Here is a 19,333-nt window from a genome sequence, read left to right on the forward strand (position 1 = left end):
CAAAACCCTAAACCTGCTCAGGCTCAAGGCCAGGCGCCAGGGTTCTCAGGACACTCCTGCTGCTGCTGGCCCACTCTCTAGACCCGCCAGGTGACTCCTCTGGAGACCCCTCCCTCTGGAAATAGGCCCCCAGTTAACACGGGCTCTGAACCTGGGGTTCATTCGAATGTGAATCAGAGGAGGTGGCAGCATGTCCTGGTGCTCAGAGCGAGGCTCAGCGATGTCCCCATGACCCAGAAAGGGAGGCCCACCAGCACCACGGCCCACCAGCACTCACGACTCCAGCGCTGTGAGGAGGGGGTCTGGCTCCAGAGCCTCTTGCAGCTGACTGCCCTGGTCTCTGCCCAGCCTAACTATGTCACAGAGAGTCTGAGAAGCATTTGACTGCCTCTGAAAAGACAAGGGAAACACAGAGCCCCTCAGTGTGGAGAAGAAACAGTAGGACCAGCCCTGGCAGGCACACAGGGCACAAGTCCTGCTGCTTCTCTGGCAGATGCTAGACTTCTGTTGTTATTCAATACCACTGTGATGTTAAATTCTTTCTTTCTTTTTTTTTTTAAAAAGATGTGGGACTTTTGCCGGTTGTAATGGCTCTGGCCTGTAATCCCAGCACTTTGGGAGGCCGAGGCGGGCGGATCATCAGGTCAGGAGATCAAGACCATCCTGGCTAACACAGTGAAACGCCATCTCTACTAAAAATACAAAAAATTAGCCGGGCATGGTGGCAGGCGCCTGTAGTCCCAGCTACTCGGGAGGTTGAGGCAGGAGAATGGCGTGAACCCGGGAGGTGGAGCCTGCAGTGAGCCGAGATCGCGCCACTGCACTCCAGCCTGGGCAACAGAGCGAGACTCCGTCTCCAAAAAAAAAAAAGGATGTGGGACTTTCTCTAAACCAGTTTTCTACAAAGATTCCAGACAACAGCTTCATTTCAAAGAAGCTCGAGTATGCCTTTTCTGTTGTCAAAATGTAGATCTGGTTAGATTTTTCTTTTTTTTAAGCTGCATTGAACTATCTTTAGGAATTCAAAACAGGGCTAATAATGGTCAGATATGCAATGCAGATACTGGGCTATACCTGTGATCCACATTTTGAAATATACTGAATATGTGGCCATGTTATTGATACTGTATTTTAAATGTGGTAATAAGTAGCTGCTGTTATTCAGAATGAGTCCTGTAAGCTGATGAAAATAGGGAAGTTGCTACCAAGAAAACAGAGGACTCAACTTTTCTAGGGAAACATTAACACACAATCCCTGATGGGAACCTGCCCCTGCTGACAATGCCGGGGTTGTTCTCTAGGGAAGACAAATGTGATTCAGAGAGAAACAACCCGACTCCTTGCAGCATTGGCTCACACGCTGTGGGAAGACGGAGGGGCAAACACTCACAGGAGTGTTTTAGGGAGAAAAGAAAGCAGCTAGATTAGCCCTGAGCTCTGCCTTTGGGACCGAGGACAGGCCATCAGTCCACAACACCCACATGCATGGGTGGACTCTGGTTCTCAGGCAGGGTGGCCTCCTCGCTTCCTACAGACGCCAGTGTGGCCTCTCCCATCTGTCTGATCAGCCCTGTGGGCTGACAGAGAACGAAGCAGGGTGATTGGCCAGGCAGCGGTGAAGGCCTCAGACACGAGTCAGCACCACTGTTTTCCAATTTGCCAAGGACGCGTGGTTGTATGTATAGACAGATACGTGTAATGCTAGGAAAAGGTCTGCTGGGATGTACCCCAAACTCTGAACAGGCATCACCACAGGGAGCCCCATTGTCACCTTAGGTGCTTCCAGGGTGGGTGGTTTCTAGGGGGCCCCTAACAATCCCCTCCTGGAGTTCATGCCCCTATAGCCCCCATCTCTTTTAGTGAGGGCTGGACCCAGCCACCCAGCTCTAAAGAGCCAAATACAGTAAGAGTGAGGGGAAAGCTCAGCTCCACGTCGTGTGCTGCCCTGTGGAGAGGCCCACGTGGTACAATGACGAGGGTGGCCTCGGCCCACAGCCCTGAGGAACTGTATGCTGCCAAGCCATCTGTGACCATGGAGCTGGCCTCTACCCCAGGGGAGCTCTGAGATGACTGCACTTTGTGAGAGAATGAGCAGAAGAGCCACTAAGCCACATTCAGATGCCTGATCCACAGAAACTGATACTGCTACAGGTAAAAATACTTGCCATAAGCAACTACGTTTCAGGGTAATTTGCTATTCAGTCGCAGACGACCAATACAATTCTATTAGAATTGTTCTTTTGTTTGTTTGTTGAGACAGAATCTCGCTGTCGCCCAGGCTGGAGTGCAGCCGTGCGATCTCGACTCACTACAAGCTCCCCTTCCCGGGTTCGAGTGATTCTCGTGCCTCAGCCTCCTGAGTGGCTGGGATTATAGGCACCCTCCACCACGCCTGGCTAATTTTTAGTAGAGACAGGGTTTCGCCATGTTGGCCAGGCTGGTCTCAAAACTCATCACCTCAAGTGATCAGCCTGCCTCAGCCTCCCAAAGTGCTGGAATTACAGGCATGAGCCACCGCGCCTGTCCTAGAATTGTTTTTATCATACACATATATTATTTTTCAGTTAAGGAAAAAAAGCCTAGGCCAGGCATGGTGGCTCACTCCTGTAACCACGGCACTTTAGGAGGCTGAGGTAGGAGGATCACTTGAGGCCAGGTGTTTGAGAACAGCCTGAGCAATGTAGTGAGACCTCCTCTCTATTTAAACAACAAGAAAACAGCCTAGAGGCCAGGTGTGGTGGCTTACCTGCCTGGGTGAGCAGGAGAATCGCTTGAACCCGAGAGGCGGAGGCTGCAGTGAGCCAAGATCGCCTCATTGCACTCTAGCCTGGGCAACAAGAGCGAAACTCCACCTCAAAAAACAAAAAAAAAAAAAAACAAAAAAAAACAGCCTAGAAGTCAGTGCTTGATTAAAGAGAGAAAAGTACCCAACAGATCCTCATCTTAGGAAAGGGATGACTTGCCCCTCCCTCGCTCCCTTGGCCGGCAGCAGTAGATGGCCCAGCAGCCACAGGCCTGGGCTAGCATGCACGAAGCTTGGTAAGCAGCACACTCACATCTTCATCCTGGCTCGGGTGGATCAACTCCACAAGCCTCTGGATGACTTTCTCTTCATTCAGCCACTGAAAGAGAAAAAGAGGCCTTTCAGTGTCGCTGCTCACGTCTAAGTAAACAGCAGGAACCTTTCCCCTTCAGCGCAGCACTGCACCCGTTTTCTAGAATAGACTCTGCCTGACACGCCCCAGACCCAGAAAGAACACAAATAACACACAATGACTGAGTTTTGGGAGGTCCTGGAAGTAGTTGAAAAGATAATATGGGGTGACCACCATGCCTCTGCCCTAACGGTGCACATGTAAGCTCTGTCTTCAGGATTTCTCTCTAAGGACCAGGGTGCAAATGAGCCACACGGGCCACAGCTCAGGAACCTGCTGGATGCTGAAGCCAGAGAAGCCTCAGCTGTTCCCTGCAGCACTGGGGCCTTCCCAGGATGAGGAAGAGTAAATCCACCCTGGCGAGGCCACAGGAACACTGTGGGGTCAAGCTCATGGGCAACGGGGGCCCAGTGTGAGTGTCGGGGTCCGGCAGGTCTGGGCCACATCTGGCTCCCACACCGCACTGCTGTGCCCTGTGCCTAAATTCCTTATCCCAGAATGGGATGACCTGTCCCCACGTGGCTACTTTGTGAAGTGAATCAAGTAAAGCAGCTAAAAGGCTGCCTGATGTACAGTTCTGCAGGCTTCCCACTAACGGCTATGACCACAGCTAGTACTGATCCTGCGTCCACTGTGCAAAGGTGGGTGACGGTCAGTCATTCCCTGCGTCCACTGTGTAAAGGTGGGTGACAGTCAGTCATTCCCTGCGTCCACTGTGAAAAGGTGGGTGACGGTCAGTCATTCCCTGCGTCCACTGTGAAAAGGTGGATGACGGTCAGTCATTCCCTGCGTCCACTGTGTAAAGGTGGGTGATGGTCGGTCATGCCCAGTGAGAAGCTGCTCCCTGAGGAAGCATTACTAACCTCAGAGTGACAGTGACCACCTGGATGAGTCCAGATTCTAGGAGCTGGGAAACAGGGAGAGGGCCTCACAGTTTACTCTATTTTATTTATTTATTTATTTTTGAGACGGAGTCTCGCTCTGTCACCCAGGCTGGAGTGCAGTGGTGCGATCTCGGCTCACTGCAAGCTCCGCCTCCCAGGTTCACACCATTCTCCTGCCTCAGCCTCCCGAGTAGCTGGGACTACAGGGGCCGCCACCACACCTGGCTATTTTTTGTATTTTTAGTAGAGACAGGGTTTCACCATATTAGCCAAGATGGTCTCCATCTCCTGACCTCATGACCCGCCCACCTCTGCCTCCCAAAGTGCTGGGATGACAGGTGAGAGCCACCGCGCCCGGCCTCTACTCTATTTTAAATCTCACCATAAACAAAGCTGGCCAAACAGTGAGTGGAAGTTTGTGGGGCATGGATTTCCCGGACTTCTCTGGGGGGCATCCTCCTCTTTTCGGGAACTATAGCACCTGCTCTCACTGACTAAACACCATCAGAACAGACGCATGCACACTCCAGGGTAAACAATGGGGCTCTGCAGGTAACTGCTGTCCACCAGGGCTCTCCTGGCAGGCACAGGCCTGGACGCAGGGCCAGCACCTCACTGACCTCCTGCTCTAAGCCACAGGGGTGGGCGCTGGCAGGGGAAAAGGAGGCAGGCAAGATAAGTCCATTTCAGCCTCTTCACAGAGCAGGAGGCTGGAGACTGCAGAGAGAAGGGACCGCTCTGCTCCGCGCTTCTGAGCAAGTTGAGTCAGAACAGTGGGAAAGGTGCAGGCCACAATCCTTGACAAGAACCCCTAACAGCCCCATGGAGAAGTGCACGCTGGGTGAAGAGATGAGGGCCGGGCGCCCTGGTGCTGTGAGCTCCTGCACTTAACCAGCTGGCTTCCTGCAGCACCCCTGCCCTCGGGAACTGGGGGGACTCCTGGACTCACATGCAGGACTTCCTGCCGGAGCCCGGCTGGCTCCACACAGCTGACCAGGCGCAGCAGCAGGTCCATAAGCGCTGAGGTGCCGATGTGCTTCAACACCAGGCTGATGAACTTGTCCTTCTTCTTCAAAAATGTAATCACCTGAAATCACACACACCTGAGAGGCAGGCAGGGCTGACCCTGACAACCATGAGACTCCTCCTTCAAAAACTCTCATGGGAAAGTTGAACTGTTAATTATATCAAGCAGAAATAACGGAAAGACCCAGACAAGATTGTAAGAAAGCTCTCTCAAGGGACAGGCAGAGAATTCTACCAGGCAGTGGTGTATGTGAGGGCCTGGCAGGGGGAGGCCGCTGCACAGGGACAGCTGTGGCTCTGCACTGACAGGACACAGCTGTCCCAGGCGGGGCACCACAGGCTGCGTGAGAAGCTGCCATTCAATACCTACTGGTTCGGGTTTTTCCAATAGAAACGAATGGTGTAGACAGAGCTGAGCTGAGCTGATGGCCATCGCTGGCAGCCCCAGGCCTAGAACACACACCCAGGGAGCACAGAGTGCACAAGATGCCAGCTGCTGACCAAAACCAGTGAGCAGCTGAAGGTGAAAGAAGACTGAGGTTTTAGAAAAGAAAAAGAGGCCTTCTGTGGCTGGCTGATGACCAGTACCAATGAAGTGTAGACAGCTAAGCGTGAGGCCACGGGGAGGCACAGCACCCATCACAGACGCAGTGAGCTGCTCAGATGGTGGATCTGAGGTAACAGTGGAGAGTTGAAGGCTGGGCTTGCTGCAAATTCAGCTCAACTCAGCCTACAGAGATAAGTGTCTGCTATGTCCAGGCTACTGGGCTGGGGGCTGGGGTAGACCCAGCCCTCCACTGGAAACAATGGGAACACAGAAGGCCCACCTGGCTACAGGGCCTCAGCCTCACTCCCCAGTGCTGCGACGAGGAGGGAGAGCAGGAAAAGGGTCGGTGGGAAAAGAGGAGGGAAGAAGAGGAGGGGAAGGAGGGGGCAGGGGAGGAGGAGAGGAGGATGGCTCTTCGAAAAGGATGATTAAACTTCTAGAAAGACTAAGGACAAAACAGAAGATGCAAATAACAATATCAAGAATGAAACAAGGGACATCACTAAAGATCCTACAGAAATAAAAACTACGATGAGAGGTTTGTAGTTTTTTTTTTCTTTTTTTTTTGAGACAGGGTCTCACTCTGTCGCCCAGGCTGGAGTGCAGTGGTGCGATCATAGCTCACTGCAGCCTCCATCTTCTGAGCTCAAGTGATCCTCCCACCTCAGCCTCCCAAAATGCTGTGGTAACACGCAGGAGCCACCACACCTGATGTACTATGAGAAATTAACAGAAACAATTTTATGCCAGTTTTTGTAAATTTAGAAAAGAAACTTCCTTTAAAAAAGTACTTATCTAAACTGACAAGAAACAAAATCAATTCCAGAACATAATAAAACCCCACAAAATCTATAATTAATAGGCTCTCTATACAGAGAAGGTTTAACGGCCTTACCAATAAATTCTTCCAAACATTTAAGAAAAAATAACCCTAGGCTGGGCGTGGTGGCTCACGCCTGTGATCATGGCACTTGTGGGAGGTCAAGGCAGGCGGATCACTTGATCTCAGGAATTCAAGACCAGCCTGGCCAACGTGGTCTCTACTAACAATGTAAAAATTAGCCAGATGTGGTGGTGGGTGCCTGTTAATCCCAGCTACTCGGGAGGCTGAGGCATGAGAATTGCTTGAACCTAGGAAGCAGAGGTTGCAATGGGCCAAGATCGCACCACAGCACTCCAGCCTGGGGGACAGAGTGAGATTCTAACTCCAAAAAAAGAAAAAAGAACCTCTATTTTTTTTGAGCCCATAATGATCAATGGATCATATTCACATATTCACATCAATATTCTAGTTGTGATATTCTACTAGTGTTTTAGAAAATGTCACCACTGGAGGAAACATGTCAGAGCATAAAAGGATTTTTTTTTTTTGAGACAGGGTCTCGCTCTGTCACCCAGGCTGGAGTGCAGTGGCCAGATCTCAGCTCACTGCAAGCTCTGCCTCCCAGGTTCACGCCATTCTCCTGCCTCAGCCTCCCGAGTAACTGGGACTACAGGCGCCCGCCACTGCACCTGGCTAATTTTTTCATTTTTACTAGAGACAGGGTTTCACCATGTTAGCCAGGATGGTCTCGATCTCCTGACCTCGTGATCCACCTGCCTCGGCCTCCCAAAGTGCTGGGATTACAGGCGTGAGCCACCGTGCCTGGCCTTTCCTTTTTCTTTTTTTTTTTTTTTTTGAGATGGAGTCTCGCTCTGTCACCTAGGCTGGAGTGCAGTGGCGCGATCTCGGCTCACTGCAATCTCTGCCTTCAGGTTCAAGTGATTCTCCTGTCTCAGCCCCACCAAGTAGCTGGGATTACAGGCATGTGCCATCACACCCAGTTAATTTTTATATTTTTAGTAGAGACAGGCTTTTGGCATGTTGGCCAGCTGCTCTCAAACTCATGGGCTCAAGTGATCCACTCACCTTGGCCTCCCAAAGTGTTGGGAGGAGTGAGCCACTGCTCTTGGCCAAGGATTTTCTTCATATTATTTCATACAAATACAATAATCTCAATCAAAATTTCAATTAAAAAGATACCATTTAAAGGCCGGGGGTAGGGGCTCATGCCTGTAATCCCAGCACTTTGGGAGGCCCAGGTAGGTGGATCACCTGAGGTCAGGAGTTCAAGACTGCCTGGCCAACATGGTGAAACCCCGTCTCTACCAAAAATACAAAAATTAGCCAGGCGTGGTGGTGGGCACCTGTAATCCCAGCTACTTGGGAGGCTGAGGCAGAAGAATCACTTGAACCCGGGGGCGGAGGCTGCAGTGAGCTGAGATTGTGCCCCTACACTCCAGCCTGGGAGACAAAAGGGAGACTTTGCCTCAAACAAAAACAAAATCCTTGTATGCTTTGACATGTTTCTTCCAATGGTGACATTTTCTAAAACACCAGCATAATATCACAACTAGAATATTGATGTATATGAGTATGATACATTGATCATTATAAGCTTGAGAAAAATAGAGGTTCTTTTTTCTTTTGTTGGAGACAGAATCTCACTCTATCCCCCAGGCGGGAGGGAGGCTGAGGCACGAGAATCACAAGAATCGCTTGAACCCAGGAGGCGGAGGTTGCAGTGAGCCAAGATCGCACCACTGCACTCCAGCCTGGATGACAGAGCAAGACTCTGTCTCAAAAAAAAAAAAAAAAAAAAAAAAAAAACACTTAGAATAATACAAAGATATCAAATACCTAAGAATAAATCCAGTGAAAGATGCTCAAGACTGCCAGACAGAGAACTGCAGTGTATTTCTGAGAAATCAAAGCAGCCTGAGCTACCGGCTGTGCTGCTATGGTGTGAAATAGAAGTGGCTGTGCTACAGTAAGGCCTCACTCACACCCTCCGTGGCTGCCTCGCTCGCACCCTCCGTGGCTGCCTTGCTCGCACCATCAGTGGCTGCTTTGCTCACACCATCAGTGGCTGCTTTTGGCCTGTTCACACTTTGCCAGACCCAACTACAGCCAACGCAAACCTCATCAAAATTTCAGTAGGTTTATTTTTTGGGGGGCAGGGTATGGAGAGGGAGAATGTAGAAACTGACAAACTCATTCTAAAATGTGCTGATTCTAAAACAATCAAGAAAAAGAAAAAAAATAAAAAATAGAAAAGAAAAAAATAAAAACAAAAAACAAAATAGGCCATATGCGGTGGCTCACGCCTATAATCCAGCACTTTGGGAGGCCGAAGCAGGCGGATCACCTGAGGTCAGGGGTTCGGGACCACTCTGGCAAACATGATGAAACTCTGTCTCTACTAAAAATACAAAAATTACCCCAGCGTGGTGGCGGGCGCCTGTAATCCCAGCTACTCAGGAGACGGAGGCAGGAGAATTGCTTGAACCCCGGAGGCAGAGGTTGCAGTGAGCTGAGGTCATGCCATTGCACTCCAGCCTGGGCAACAGAGCAAAACTCCGTCTCAAAAATCATCATCATCATCATTGGCCGGGTGCGGTGGCTCACATCTGTAATCCCAGCACTTTGGGAGGCCGAGGCGGGCGGATCACAAGGTCAAGGGATCGAGACCATCCTGGCCAACATGGTGAAACCCCATCTCTACTAAAAATACAAAAATTAGTTGGGCGTGGGGGCGCACGCCTGTAGACCCAGCTACTGGGGAGGCTGAGGCAGAAGAATCGCTTGAGCCTGGGAGGTGGAGGTTGTGGTGAGCTGAGATTGCACCACTGCACTCCAGCCTGGCAACAGAGCAAGACTCTGCCTCAAAAAAAAAAAAAAAAAATTAATAATAATAATCAAAAGGCAAAGAATCATAAAAACAATCTTGAAGAAAAATAAAGAGATACAGAAGAAATGTGATTAGCCATGAACAAATGACGTGGAATCTGACTGACAGAGACACGGGGGTTCGTGAAATATTTTCTCTAATTTGTAGACATTTGAAAGAATTCGTAACGAAGGGCGGGGAAAATGCGGACGGTCGTCTCCCGGAAGCCCCGCCTCTGGGCTACTCCCACAGTTCCAGGAAACACAGGAGGAAGGCTCGTGGCATCCCTGCCTCACGGCTGGCCCTGAGAACAAACCAGCTGCTGGGTGATGGAAAGTTTCGCTCTTGTTGCCCAGGCGGAGTGCAGGGGCACGATCTTGGCTCACCACAACCTCTGCCTCCCGGGTTCAAGCGATTCTCCTGCCTCAGCCTCCTGAGTAGCTGGGATTACACGCATGCACCACCACGCCCGGCTAATTTTGTATTTTTAGTAGAGACGGGGTTTCTCCACGTTGGTCAGGCTGGTCTCAAACTCCCAACCTCAGGTGATCCGCTTGCCTCGGCCTCCCAAAGTGCTGGGATTACATGCGTGAGCCACTGCGCCCGGCCAATAGAATAAAATTGTAACAGTTCAGTTCATATTACTTTAACGCCTTAAGTACTGGGTAAGGGAATGGGAGAAAAATATTATATGAAGTAGTAAAATTATTAAGAAAATATCTGAAAGTGGCAGAGGAATAAGATCAGCTTATGGCAAATTACGAGATACATGCATCTAGTCACTGGGCTGCAAGGGCCAGGTCATCAAGGTTTTTACAACTTCTACTACCACCCCACAGCCTCGACAACCCCCGGCCCACACCACAGCTCCCCGCCGCCTCCACTCCCACTCCCACTCCCATTCTGCCAGCAGCCTCCCACCCAGCAGCACCCACTGCTGCTGGTGCCCTTCACTTACACACAGCTTCAGAAGGAGCTGAGGTGAGGCAGTCCCCTGGGGGCCCTTGCAACTCTCAGATTTATGGCACAAGGAAAAACGGCATTCCACTATACACTCACATGCACACTGAATGTCGTCAAGGTGAACGGCGGCCTTCCTGGGGCTGCACTTTCTCAGAGCTCAAAGCAGATGTGAGATAACGGTTTGTGCCCTGACTGAATGTTTGATGGTATGAAACAATTATGGTTACTATTTTTGGAGTGTGATTATAAAATTCTGATTATATTTAAAAGAAAAAAGTCTTTATTTTAGAGATACACAGCTGGGCAACGTGGCTCACACTTGTAGTCCCAGAACTTTGGGAGGCCTGGGCAGGCAGATCACTTGAGCCCAGGAGTTCAAGACCAGCCTGGGTAACATGCGGAAACCCCATCTCTACAAAAAACATTTAAAAAAATTAGCCAGGTGCGGTGGTACGTGCCTGTAGTCCCAGCTACTCAGGAGGCCGAGGTGGGAGGATCCCCTGAGCTTGAGGAGGTTGAGACTGCAGTGGGCTGTGATGCAGCCAGTGGACTCCAGCCTGGGCAGAGTGAGACCCTGTCTCAAAAATAAATAAATATATACACATACTGAAATCTTTATATAAGAAATAATCTGGTGTCTAGGATTTGTTTTAAAATACTCTTGTCGGGGACGGGCAGGTGGGGCATGACACAGGAAGAAGACTGGGCAAGGCGGACCACAGGGTGCAGGCACAGGGGCCACCACCCCTCTCTACCTGTGTGTCCACAGCCTGGAGGGGCAGACGCCCGGGTCAGGTCACATGTGAGGCAGGAGCAAGGATGGACTCCAGGAAGACCCTGCTACAGCTGGCTGAGATGAATTCACTAACTGCTTTTGCAGAAGTCTAATGTGAGAAGTTACCTTTGTTTTGAAAGAATAAATGCTCTGGACAGACAGACACGCCACCCACACAGACAAAGCTGCAGACCTGAGAAGGTGGATGTCCAACGTCTTGCCATGAAGCCCCAGGACCTCATACCTCCACCTGGTAGGTGACAGCACAAGACGGCCTACTTTGGGGCCCCGTGCAGCTCCCAGGGATGGCGGGAAGTGGTGCTTATTCCAGAGCCAGTTACAACCTCCTCCTTCTTTTTTTTTTTTTTTTTGGACAGAGTGTCACTCTGTCGCCCAGTCTGGAGTACAGTGGTACAATCTCAGCTCACTGCAACCTCTGCCTCCCAGGTTCAAGCAATTCTCCTGCCTCAGCTTCCCAAGTAGCTGGGATTACAGATGCACACCACCACGCTCAGCTAATTTTTGTATTTTTAGTAGAGACAGGGTTTTGTCATGTTGGCCAGGCTGGTCTTGAACTCCTAACCTCAAGTGATCTGCCCAGCTCGGCCTCCCAAAGTGCTGGGATTACAGGCATGAGCCACCATACCCGGCCAGAAACACTCCTTCAAATTCCAGTTCTCAGACTGGCAAAACCCCCACTGCTCCACATGTGTTGCACAGAAGAGTCACAAATGCTGTTCCCACGGCCTGAGGATGAGTCACACAGCCAGGACCACAGCAGGACACGTCAGTATCCACCATGACAGTGCCCCAAATCACATGGGCTTTGCACATTTACCTGTTCAGTTTTTCTTGCAATGAGATTGCCAATGGTCTTGCTGAAAAAACTGGCGAGCAGAGGATTGAGAGGCGGCTCATGGTCCAGGAAGTCATACAGGAGGCTCAGCAGGCTCTCGTCCCCACCGAGGCGGTCGCTGATCTGTGGCACATCACAAGTCAGAAGCTCACAGGCTGTGTTTGGATATCTAAAAGGGCACAGTCCAAGCACTGGAGGTGAAATTAGACTTCTCCAACTCTTAGGAAGCTGCTTACATAGTCTGTTTCTTAGGAAGCAGACCCAAGTGATAAAAACTATAGACCTCAGAACAGAATAAAAACATGACTACCTGTGACCAGCTAGAAGTTTTTTAACATACCTTCTATGCTCCTCATGCCCTATATGCTGATATCCGACATTTTCTGACCCTACTCCCATTCTTTAAATAACTTCTCTCAGTCTTCTGGCTTCTCCTCTCCAGGCCTTCACACTCACCTGCCAGGTCTCTCACCTCCTGTCTGATCACACTGTTTCCATGAGGACACGTCTGTGACCATTTCCATCTTCCCCTCCACTGAGCCTCTCCTCTCCCTCTAAGCCGTGACTCTTCCATCAACAAACACAGGCCCAATCCATCCCCAGACGGGAGACACACCCCCTTAGCAGGTCAGGAAGCAGCATGAGGGACGAGGCACTATGCACTCGGGAAGCAGTGTGAGGGACGAGGCACTGTGCAAGAACTTTATGACTAGGAAATACCAACACCTGTGAATAATGCACTTTTCATCTGATTAAAATGACCAGATACAAAACAATCCATAGCCCAGTGCATATGATCCCATGAGGACATCACTGTGCTCCCTCTTTTGCACCTGGTAGACAGAGGTGGGTGATGGCCATCGCCCTAGGAAAGGCACACCCCACAGCCCACACAGCCCTCAACAGCAGCCCCCACAGCAAGGCCTGGCAGGTGACCCTGCCTCTGGGAATGCTGGAGAGAGGCACAGGGCCCAGCAGGCAGGAACCCAGTGGGAACATCCCGTAGGAATGGCTGTCTCAGAACAGGCCTGTCCCAACATCAGGAAGTGACCTGTCCTCTCTGTGTCTAGGTTTTCCCATCTGAACGTGCAGGTGAGGACAGGCACAGTGGCTCACATCTGTAATCCCAGCACTTTGGGAAGCCGAGGCGGGTGGATCACCTGAGCTCAGGAGTGGGAGACCAGCCTGGGCAACATGGTGAAACCCTGTCTCTCCAAAAAAAGAAAAAGAAAAGAAAGGAAAAATTAGCCAGGCGAGGCAGTGCGTGCCTGTGGTCCCAGCTACAGGGGAGACTGAGGTGGCAGGATAGCTTGAGCCCGGGAGGCAGAGTTTGCAGTGAGCTAAGAACACACCACTGCACTCCAGCCTGGGTGGCAGAGGAAGACCCTGACTTAAAAAAAAAAAAAACAATGCCAGGTGCGGTGGTTCACACCTGTAATCCCAGCACTTTGAGAGGCCGAGGCAGGTGGATCACCTGAGGTCAGGAGATCGACACCATCCTGGCCAACATGGTGAAACGCCATCTCTACTAAAAATACAAAAATTAGCCAGGTGTGGTGGTGCATGCCTGTAGTCCCAGCTACTTGGGAGGCTGAGGCATGAGAATCACTTGAACCTGGGAGGCGGAGGTTGTAGTGAGATGAGATCGTGCCACTGTACTCCAGTCTGGGTGACAGAGCAAGACTGTTTCCAAAAAAAAAATTAAAAAATAACGTGCAGGTGACAGTGCCTGCCCATGCCTGTCGCACAGCAAGTGTGTGCTCAAGGTCAGCTGCTATGACCTTCCTTCTCTTGCCAACATGTGGCTGGTGCCAGGTGAAGAGGCAGCCTTAGCACTGGACCTAAGCCAAGGTGGTCGCTGTGACTGGCTAGAGGGGTTTGGGTTTGGGAGACTCTATAGGAAACAGCTGGCCAGGCCTGGCGGCCGACCAAGTGTGGAAGGGGAAGAAACGCAATGACCTCGGCTGGCTGCGGGGTGGGTGTTCCTCATCAGCCCAGACAAGAAAGTGCCACTTTTAGAGCTCTGAAGAACAGCGTCTGTAAGGGCAGGTGGAACGTAGAGGGTCAAAGAGTGGCCCAGGAGGCGTGGGTTGGGGAGACAGGACCTGGTTGGGGCCTGATGGAGTAGGGCATCAGGGCACAGGGGCACTGCAGGCTGGATGTGTGGGCAGATAGGGGGCCTGAGAGGTGGGCGCAGGGAGGCTGGGGCAGGCCTGGGCTCATCCCCTCATTAGCCGACCTTTCTGGCCTTTAGTTTCCTTGTCTGTTAATTAAGGCAGGCAGTACCCACCTTGTGGGATGTCATAGGGGCTGGCCAACAAGTGCCTGGCACAGTGGACAACACACGGCCCCTCAGGGCAGAAGGACCAGAGAGCAGGAGAGGAGGGCCGGGCTGGCAGCCTCAAAGGCCACAGCGAGGCCCCAGGTCTACCAGATCTCTAACACTAAGACCGGTGTGCTGGGCAGGGGGAAGAAGTCACATCCCATGGGGTGAGGAAGAAGATCAAAAGTGAGGAAGCAGAGAAACGTCCAAATCATTCCTTGAAGAAGTATCTCAATACTATAGGGAACAAATTGATTTTTTTTTTTTTTTTGAGATAGAGTCTTGCTCTGTTACCAAGGCTGGAGTGCAATGGTGCTATCTCAGCTCACTGCAACCTCTGCCTCCCGGGTTCACATCCTGTCTCAGCCTCCTGCATAGCTGGGATTACAGACAGGCACTACCATGCTCGGCTAACTTTTGTATTTTTGGTAGAGACGGGGTTTCACCATGTTGGTCAGGCTGGTCTCGAATTCCTAACTTCAAGTGATCTGCCTGCCTCGGCCTCCCGAAGTGCTGGGATTACAGGCGTGAGCCACCAAGCCCAGCTCCAAACTCATCTTGTCTACACACGGACAAACGTATGCACACATGGCACAAACCAAGCTAGAAGACGCTGATTCTCTAGATGGAGGGACTAAGATTTTCTCCTTTTTTCCTTTATCAACATTTTACAATTATTCTTCAAATAACAGGTGCTGCTCTAGTAGTTTAAAAACTTACACAAGGTACAGAAATTCCACAGCACATGGAGCACACAGGCTTGTTGATACTCCCTCTGAAACTCCATCTCAAACAACACGAAGAATTAAAAAGACAAGAAAAGAGAGGCAGAAACGACAAACCAGGCCCGGAGGCCCGAACCAGCCGGCCACGTGAAGACGGCCTTGGCACAGGGAAGGCTGAGCTTCAGGAGCCCACAGAAGGGGCACCAACTAGAGATGAGAATTCAGGCCACAGAACTCCAGAGAGGCCTGGACATTGATTTGGCGGTCAGCAAGGGCAGGGTGGGCTGAAAACTCACAGGCCAGGGCAGTGGGACATGTCCCTCCCTTATGGCCTCCTGGGATCGGTGGGCCAGGGACGACAGGCACAGCCGCAGGGTGATCAGACACTATCCAGAAATAGGGGACTTGGAAAAAAAAAAAAACAACACTGGGGTGCCCCCAACCCTCTCCCCAACTCAGCTCCTGATACTAACAGGTCCATGCCCCACAGGGGGGAGCTAGGATTCTTTTCTGGGAAAAATAATGAGACAAAGAGAAAAGTCAACTAGTGGCCTCTAAGCTTGTGGTGAGTAAGCCCCAGGCAGATCCCAAACTCTGTGCAGGATTTAGGGCCCCACTCAGGAAAGCAGCATGGTGCTGACCAAGCAGAAAACAAGGCAGAGGAGAGCGAGTGACAAGGAGGAGAGTGAGCGTAGAGAACAGAAGACGAGGCACGCAGAGGACAGCGAGTGTAGAGAACAGAAGGAAACTCTTTTAAACTATAACGTTCTCAGAGATGACACATTGAGACTGTGTATACATGAATAAGAACTGGAAGCTTTTATTAAAATATCTGAGAATAAGAAACAGCTCTTAGAAATTAAAAATATGGGCCAATCGCGGTGGCTCACGCCTGTAATCCCAGCACTTTGGGAGGCCAAGGCGGGCGGATCACGAGGTCAGGAGATCGAGACCATCCTGGCTAACACAGTGAAACACCGTCTCTACTAAAAAATACAAAAAACTAGCCCGGCGAGGTGGCGGGCGTCTGTAGTCCCAGCTACTCGGGAGGCTGAGGCAGGAGAATGGTGTAAACCCGGGAGGCGGAGCTTGCAGCGAGCTGAGATCCGGCCACTGCACTCCAGCCCGGGCGACAGAGCGAGACTCCGTCTCAAAAAAAAAAAAAACAAAAACAAAAACAAAAATTAGCTGGGTGTGGTGGCGGGCGCCTGTTGTCCCAGCTACTTGGGAGGCTGAGGCAGGAGAATGGCATGAACCCGGGAGGCGGAGCTTGCAGTGAGCCAAGATTGTGCCACTGCACTCCAGCCTGGGCAAGAGAGCAAGACACTCTATCTCAGAAAAAAAAAAAAAAGATTAAAAATATGACAGATGTTAAGCATGGTGGCGAGCGCCTGTGGTTCCAACTGCTTGGGAGGCTGAGATGGGAGGATCACCTGAGCCCAGGAGTTTGAGTCCAGACTGGGCAACATAGCAAGACCTCATGTCTAAAACACAAACACAAAATAATGGTAGAACTTTGAAAAGTCAATAAAAGGACGAGAACTTAAAAGATGAAGAAATCTCTCAGATGTAGGTCAAAAAGGCAAAGTACAAAACATTAAAAGCAAAAATAAGGAAAGCATTAATTTGAGTGATCTAACACCTGATTAGAAGTCCCAGAAAGAGAAAAGAAGGAAAATATCAAAGAAATAATATGAGAAATTTCCCTCAGCTAACGTCATAAATGTACAGACTAAAACGGTTCAGGGAGCCCAGCACGACATATGAAGGAAATGGATATCCACTGTGGACCTCAGTGTGAATATGCACATATTGTCTACTGCTGAGCTGATTTGTTTACTTGGGGTATATCTGCTTACTTATAAAACTCTTCCCTTAGAGTTAGTTTTTCTCATTGCTCTGTTTGCTTGATTTTGTACTTATCTGTTACTAAATTCTCCCAAGCTCTGACTTTCATGAAACTCTCTTGGCTCAATGATGCTGTTCTGGGATCCTCGGTCCTGACTCAAGAGAATAATTCCACATTACTGGGAAATTCAGGAACAACAGGTCTTAGAAAAGAACCTAAATGCCCTCAGAGAGGAGAAAACAGGTGACACACGTGAGCTGGGAGCTTGTTACATCAGACTTGTGACACTAGAGGACAACACGGAGGCTCCCAAAGCCCAGGGGGTGATGCTCAGTCTGAACTTCTAATCAGAGGGTCTCAAACACGCAGGCCCGATGACCTAAACATCACTGCCCACGAACTCCGTCTCAGGAAGCTGTTTTTTGTTTTGTTTTGTTTTGTTTTGTTTTTTGAGACAGAGTCTCGCTTACTCGCCCAGGCTGGAGTGCAATGGCGCGATCTCGGCTCACTGCAAGCTCTGCCTCCCGGGTTCACGCCATTCTCCTGCCTCAGCCTCCCGAGTAGCTGGGACTACAGGCGCCCGCCACCTCGCCCGGCTAATTTTTTGCATTTTTAGTAGAGACGGGGTTTCACCGTGTTAGCCAGGATGGTCTCGATCTCCTGACCTCGTGATCCGCCCGCCTCGGCCTCCCAAAGTGCTGGGATTACAGGCGTGAGCCACCGCGCCCGGCCAGGAAGCTGTTTTAACAGAGTACAATTTACCACAGGAAGTCAACCAAAGAAGAGGAAGAAGCCATCACAGGAGGTGGGCAGTGGATGTGGAGGGGATGGACAGTTGGGCAGTGGATGTGGAGGGGATGGACAGTTGGGCAGTGGATGTGGAGGAGATGGACAGTGGCCCCATGAACTGCTACGGTGAAGTTCCCTTCCTCCCAGTGTTTCCTTTAGTGGAGATGCCGTCTTTCTTTCAGTTCTGCCGAGTGCAGCAAGTCTCTCTGGGGCGGGGTGCTTCCTGGGGGCCTGTTGTTACCCACTGCTGCTTCCCACTGGGTGAGCAGTTCTAATTCTGCAATCAGGAATCAGGAAGCCCACAGCTCAGAGTTACTAATGACACTGCTTTATGAGTAATGAAAGCGACAGCTTGGTGTCTCTTACTGGCTCTTCTGTCTTATTTCTCAAATAATCCAGATCTCGGACAAGAGCTCACGAAGAGACCAGGAGCACCCACAGGCTCTAGGGCTGACCATGTGACTGCTGCTGCCTCCAGCCCCGGGTGGCACCCTCTGCTGTGGCCTGGGCAGGCAGCACTCTGACTCCGGAAGGTGACCAGCCGTCTTACGGCCACAGTGGTTTTTCAGCCAAGGGCTGCTTCATAGAGGTAGGGGAGCTGCACATCAGGCCTCAGAAGAGGCAGCATGTGGGCCTCACCTGCCTGGAGCAGTCCCTGGCTTTAATTAACCAGGGTCAGGGGCTGCTACCTGATCCCAAACCACTCAAACCAAGTACAGCTTCTCTTGAGCATGGACAGCTCAGGCAAATTATCCACTTTCAAGAAGAGTCCTCCCATAATTCAGCCTGTGGTCATGGAGGTGTCCTGCCAGGTCTGCAGAACCCTGACCTCCAAGGCTAACAGGTTGCGGGAGGAGGTGTTTAACCTGGCAGTGCCACCGAGGCAGGGATAGCAGAGTCTCAGAAGCACAGGCGCTGCTACATTCTTGGAATGTAGCCACATCCATTTGTTTACTATTTTCTGTAGCTGCTTTCATGCTACAACTTGAGTCCTTCCAACAGAGACCTTACGGCCTGCAAAGCCTAAAGTATTTACTCTCTGACTTTTCACAGATACAGACTGCCGAATCCTGGTCTACACGCATACTTATATCTTCTCCATCTTTGTTTATTTTTTAGAGAGATGATAGTCCCGCTGTGTCACGCAGGCTGGAGTGCACTTACTCTTCGCAGGCATGATCACAGCACACACGAGTCCCCAGACTCCGGGATCTCAACTCCCACCTCAGCCTTCCAAGCAGCTGGGACCACAAGCATGTGTCACCACGCCTGGATCTTCCCCATCACTGAAAAATAATCTTGACCTTTCTTCTTCCTTCAGCTACCACTCACTCCATCCATCCATCCATCTGTCCTATTCCATTTCTCAAAAAAGGTGTTTTTTGTTTCATTTTGTTTACAATGGTAGTCATGTGACGCAGACAGACTGGAGAAGGAAGAAAGAAATCTTAACCGGTTGTGACCAATTAGGTGTAAATACTGCTGCACTTGGACTAGCCTCAAAAAAAGTGTCTTCTGTAATCCTAGCACTATCCTAGCACTTTGGGAGACTGAAGCAGGCAGACTGCCTGAGCTCAAGAGTTCAAGACCAGCCTGGCCAACATGGTAACCCCGTCTCTTCTAAAAATACAAAAAATTACCCAGGCACGGTGATGTGCACCTGTCGTCCCAGCTACTCAGGAGGCTGAGGCAGGAGAACTGCTTGAACCAGGAGGCGGAGGTTGCAGTGAG

At 50.6% G+C, this 19,333-nt stretch overlaps 1 protein-coding gene across 50 annotated transcripts in view; it reads right to left on the bottom strand.

Moving 5' to 3' along the window:
- Positions 1-19,333, bottom strand: part of PPP6R2 (protein phosphatase 6 regulatory subunit 2) — a 99,832-nt gene that overhangs the window by 25,221 nt on the left and 55,278 nt on the right. For 28 of the 50 annotated variants that reach the window (XM_074003375.1, XM_065521929.1, XM_074003374.1 and 25 more), the window contains 4 exons: positions 11,899-12,085; positions 4,989-5,126; positions 3,057-3,122; positions 278-390 (listed from right to left, as the gene is read on the bottom strand). In XM_074003375.1, coding sequence (XP_073859476.1) covers positions 278-390; positions 3,057-3,122; positions 4,989-5,126; positions 11,899-12,085 — 504 coding nt within the window. The remainder of the gene's footprint in view (positions 1-277; positions 391-3,056; positions 3,123-4,988; positions 5,127-11,898; positions 12,086-19,333) is intronic. The other 22 variants (XM_074003385.1, XM_074003398.1, XM_074003383.1 and 19 more) reach the window with 3 other exon arrangements.

This window comes from Macaca fascicularis, chromosome 10 (genome assembly GCF_037993035.2).
Source record: "Macaca fascicularis isolate 582-1 chromosome 10, T2T-MFA8v1.1".
NCBI classification, from domain to species: Eukaryota; Metazoa; Chordata; class Mammalia; order Primates; family Cercopithecidae; genus Macaca; species Macaca fascicularis.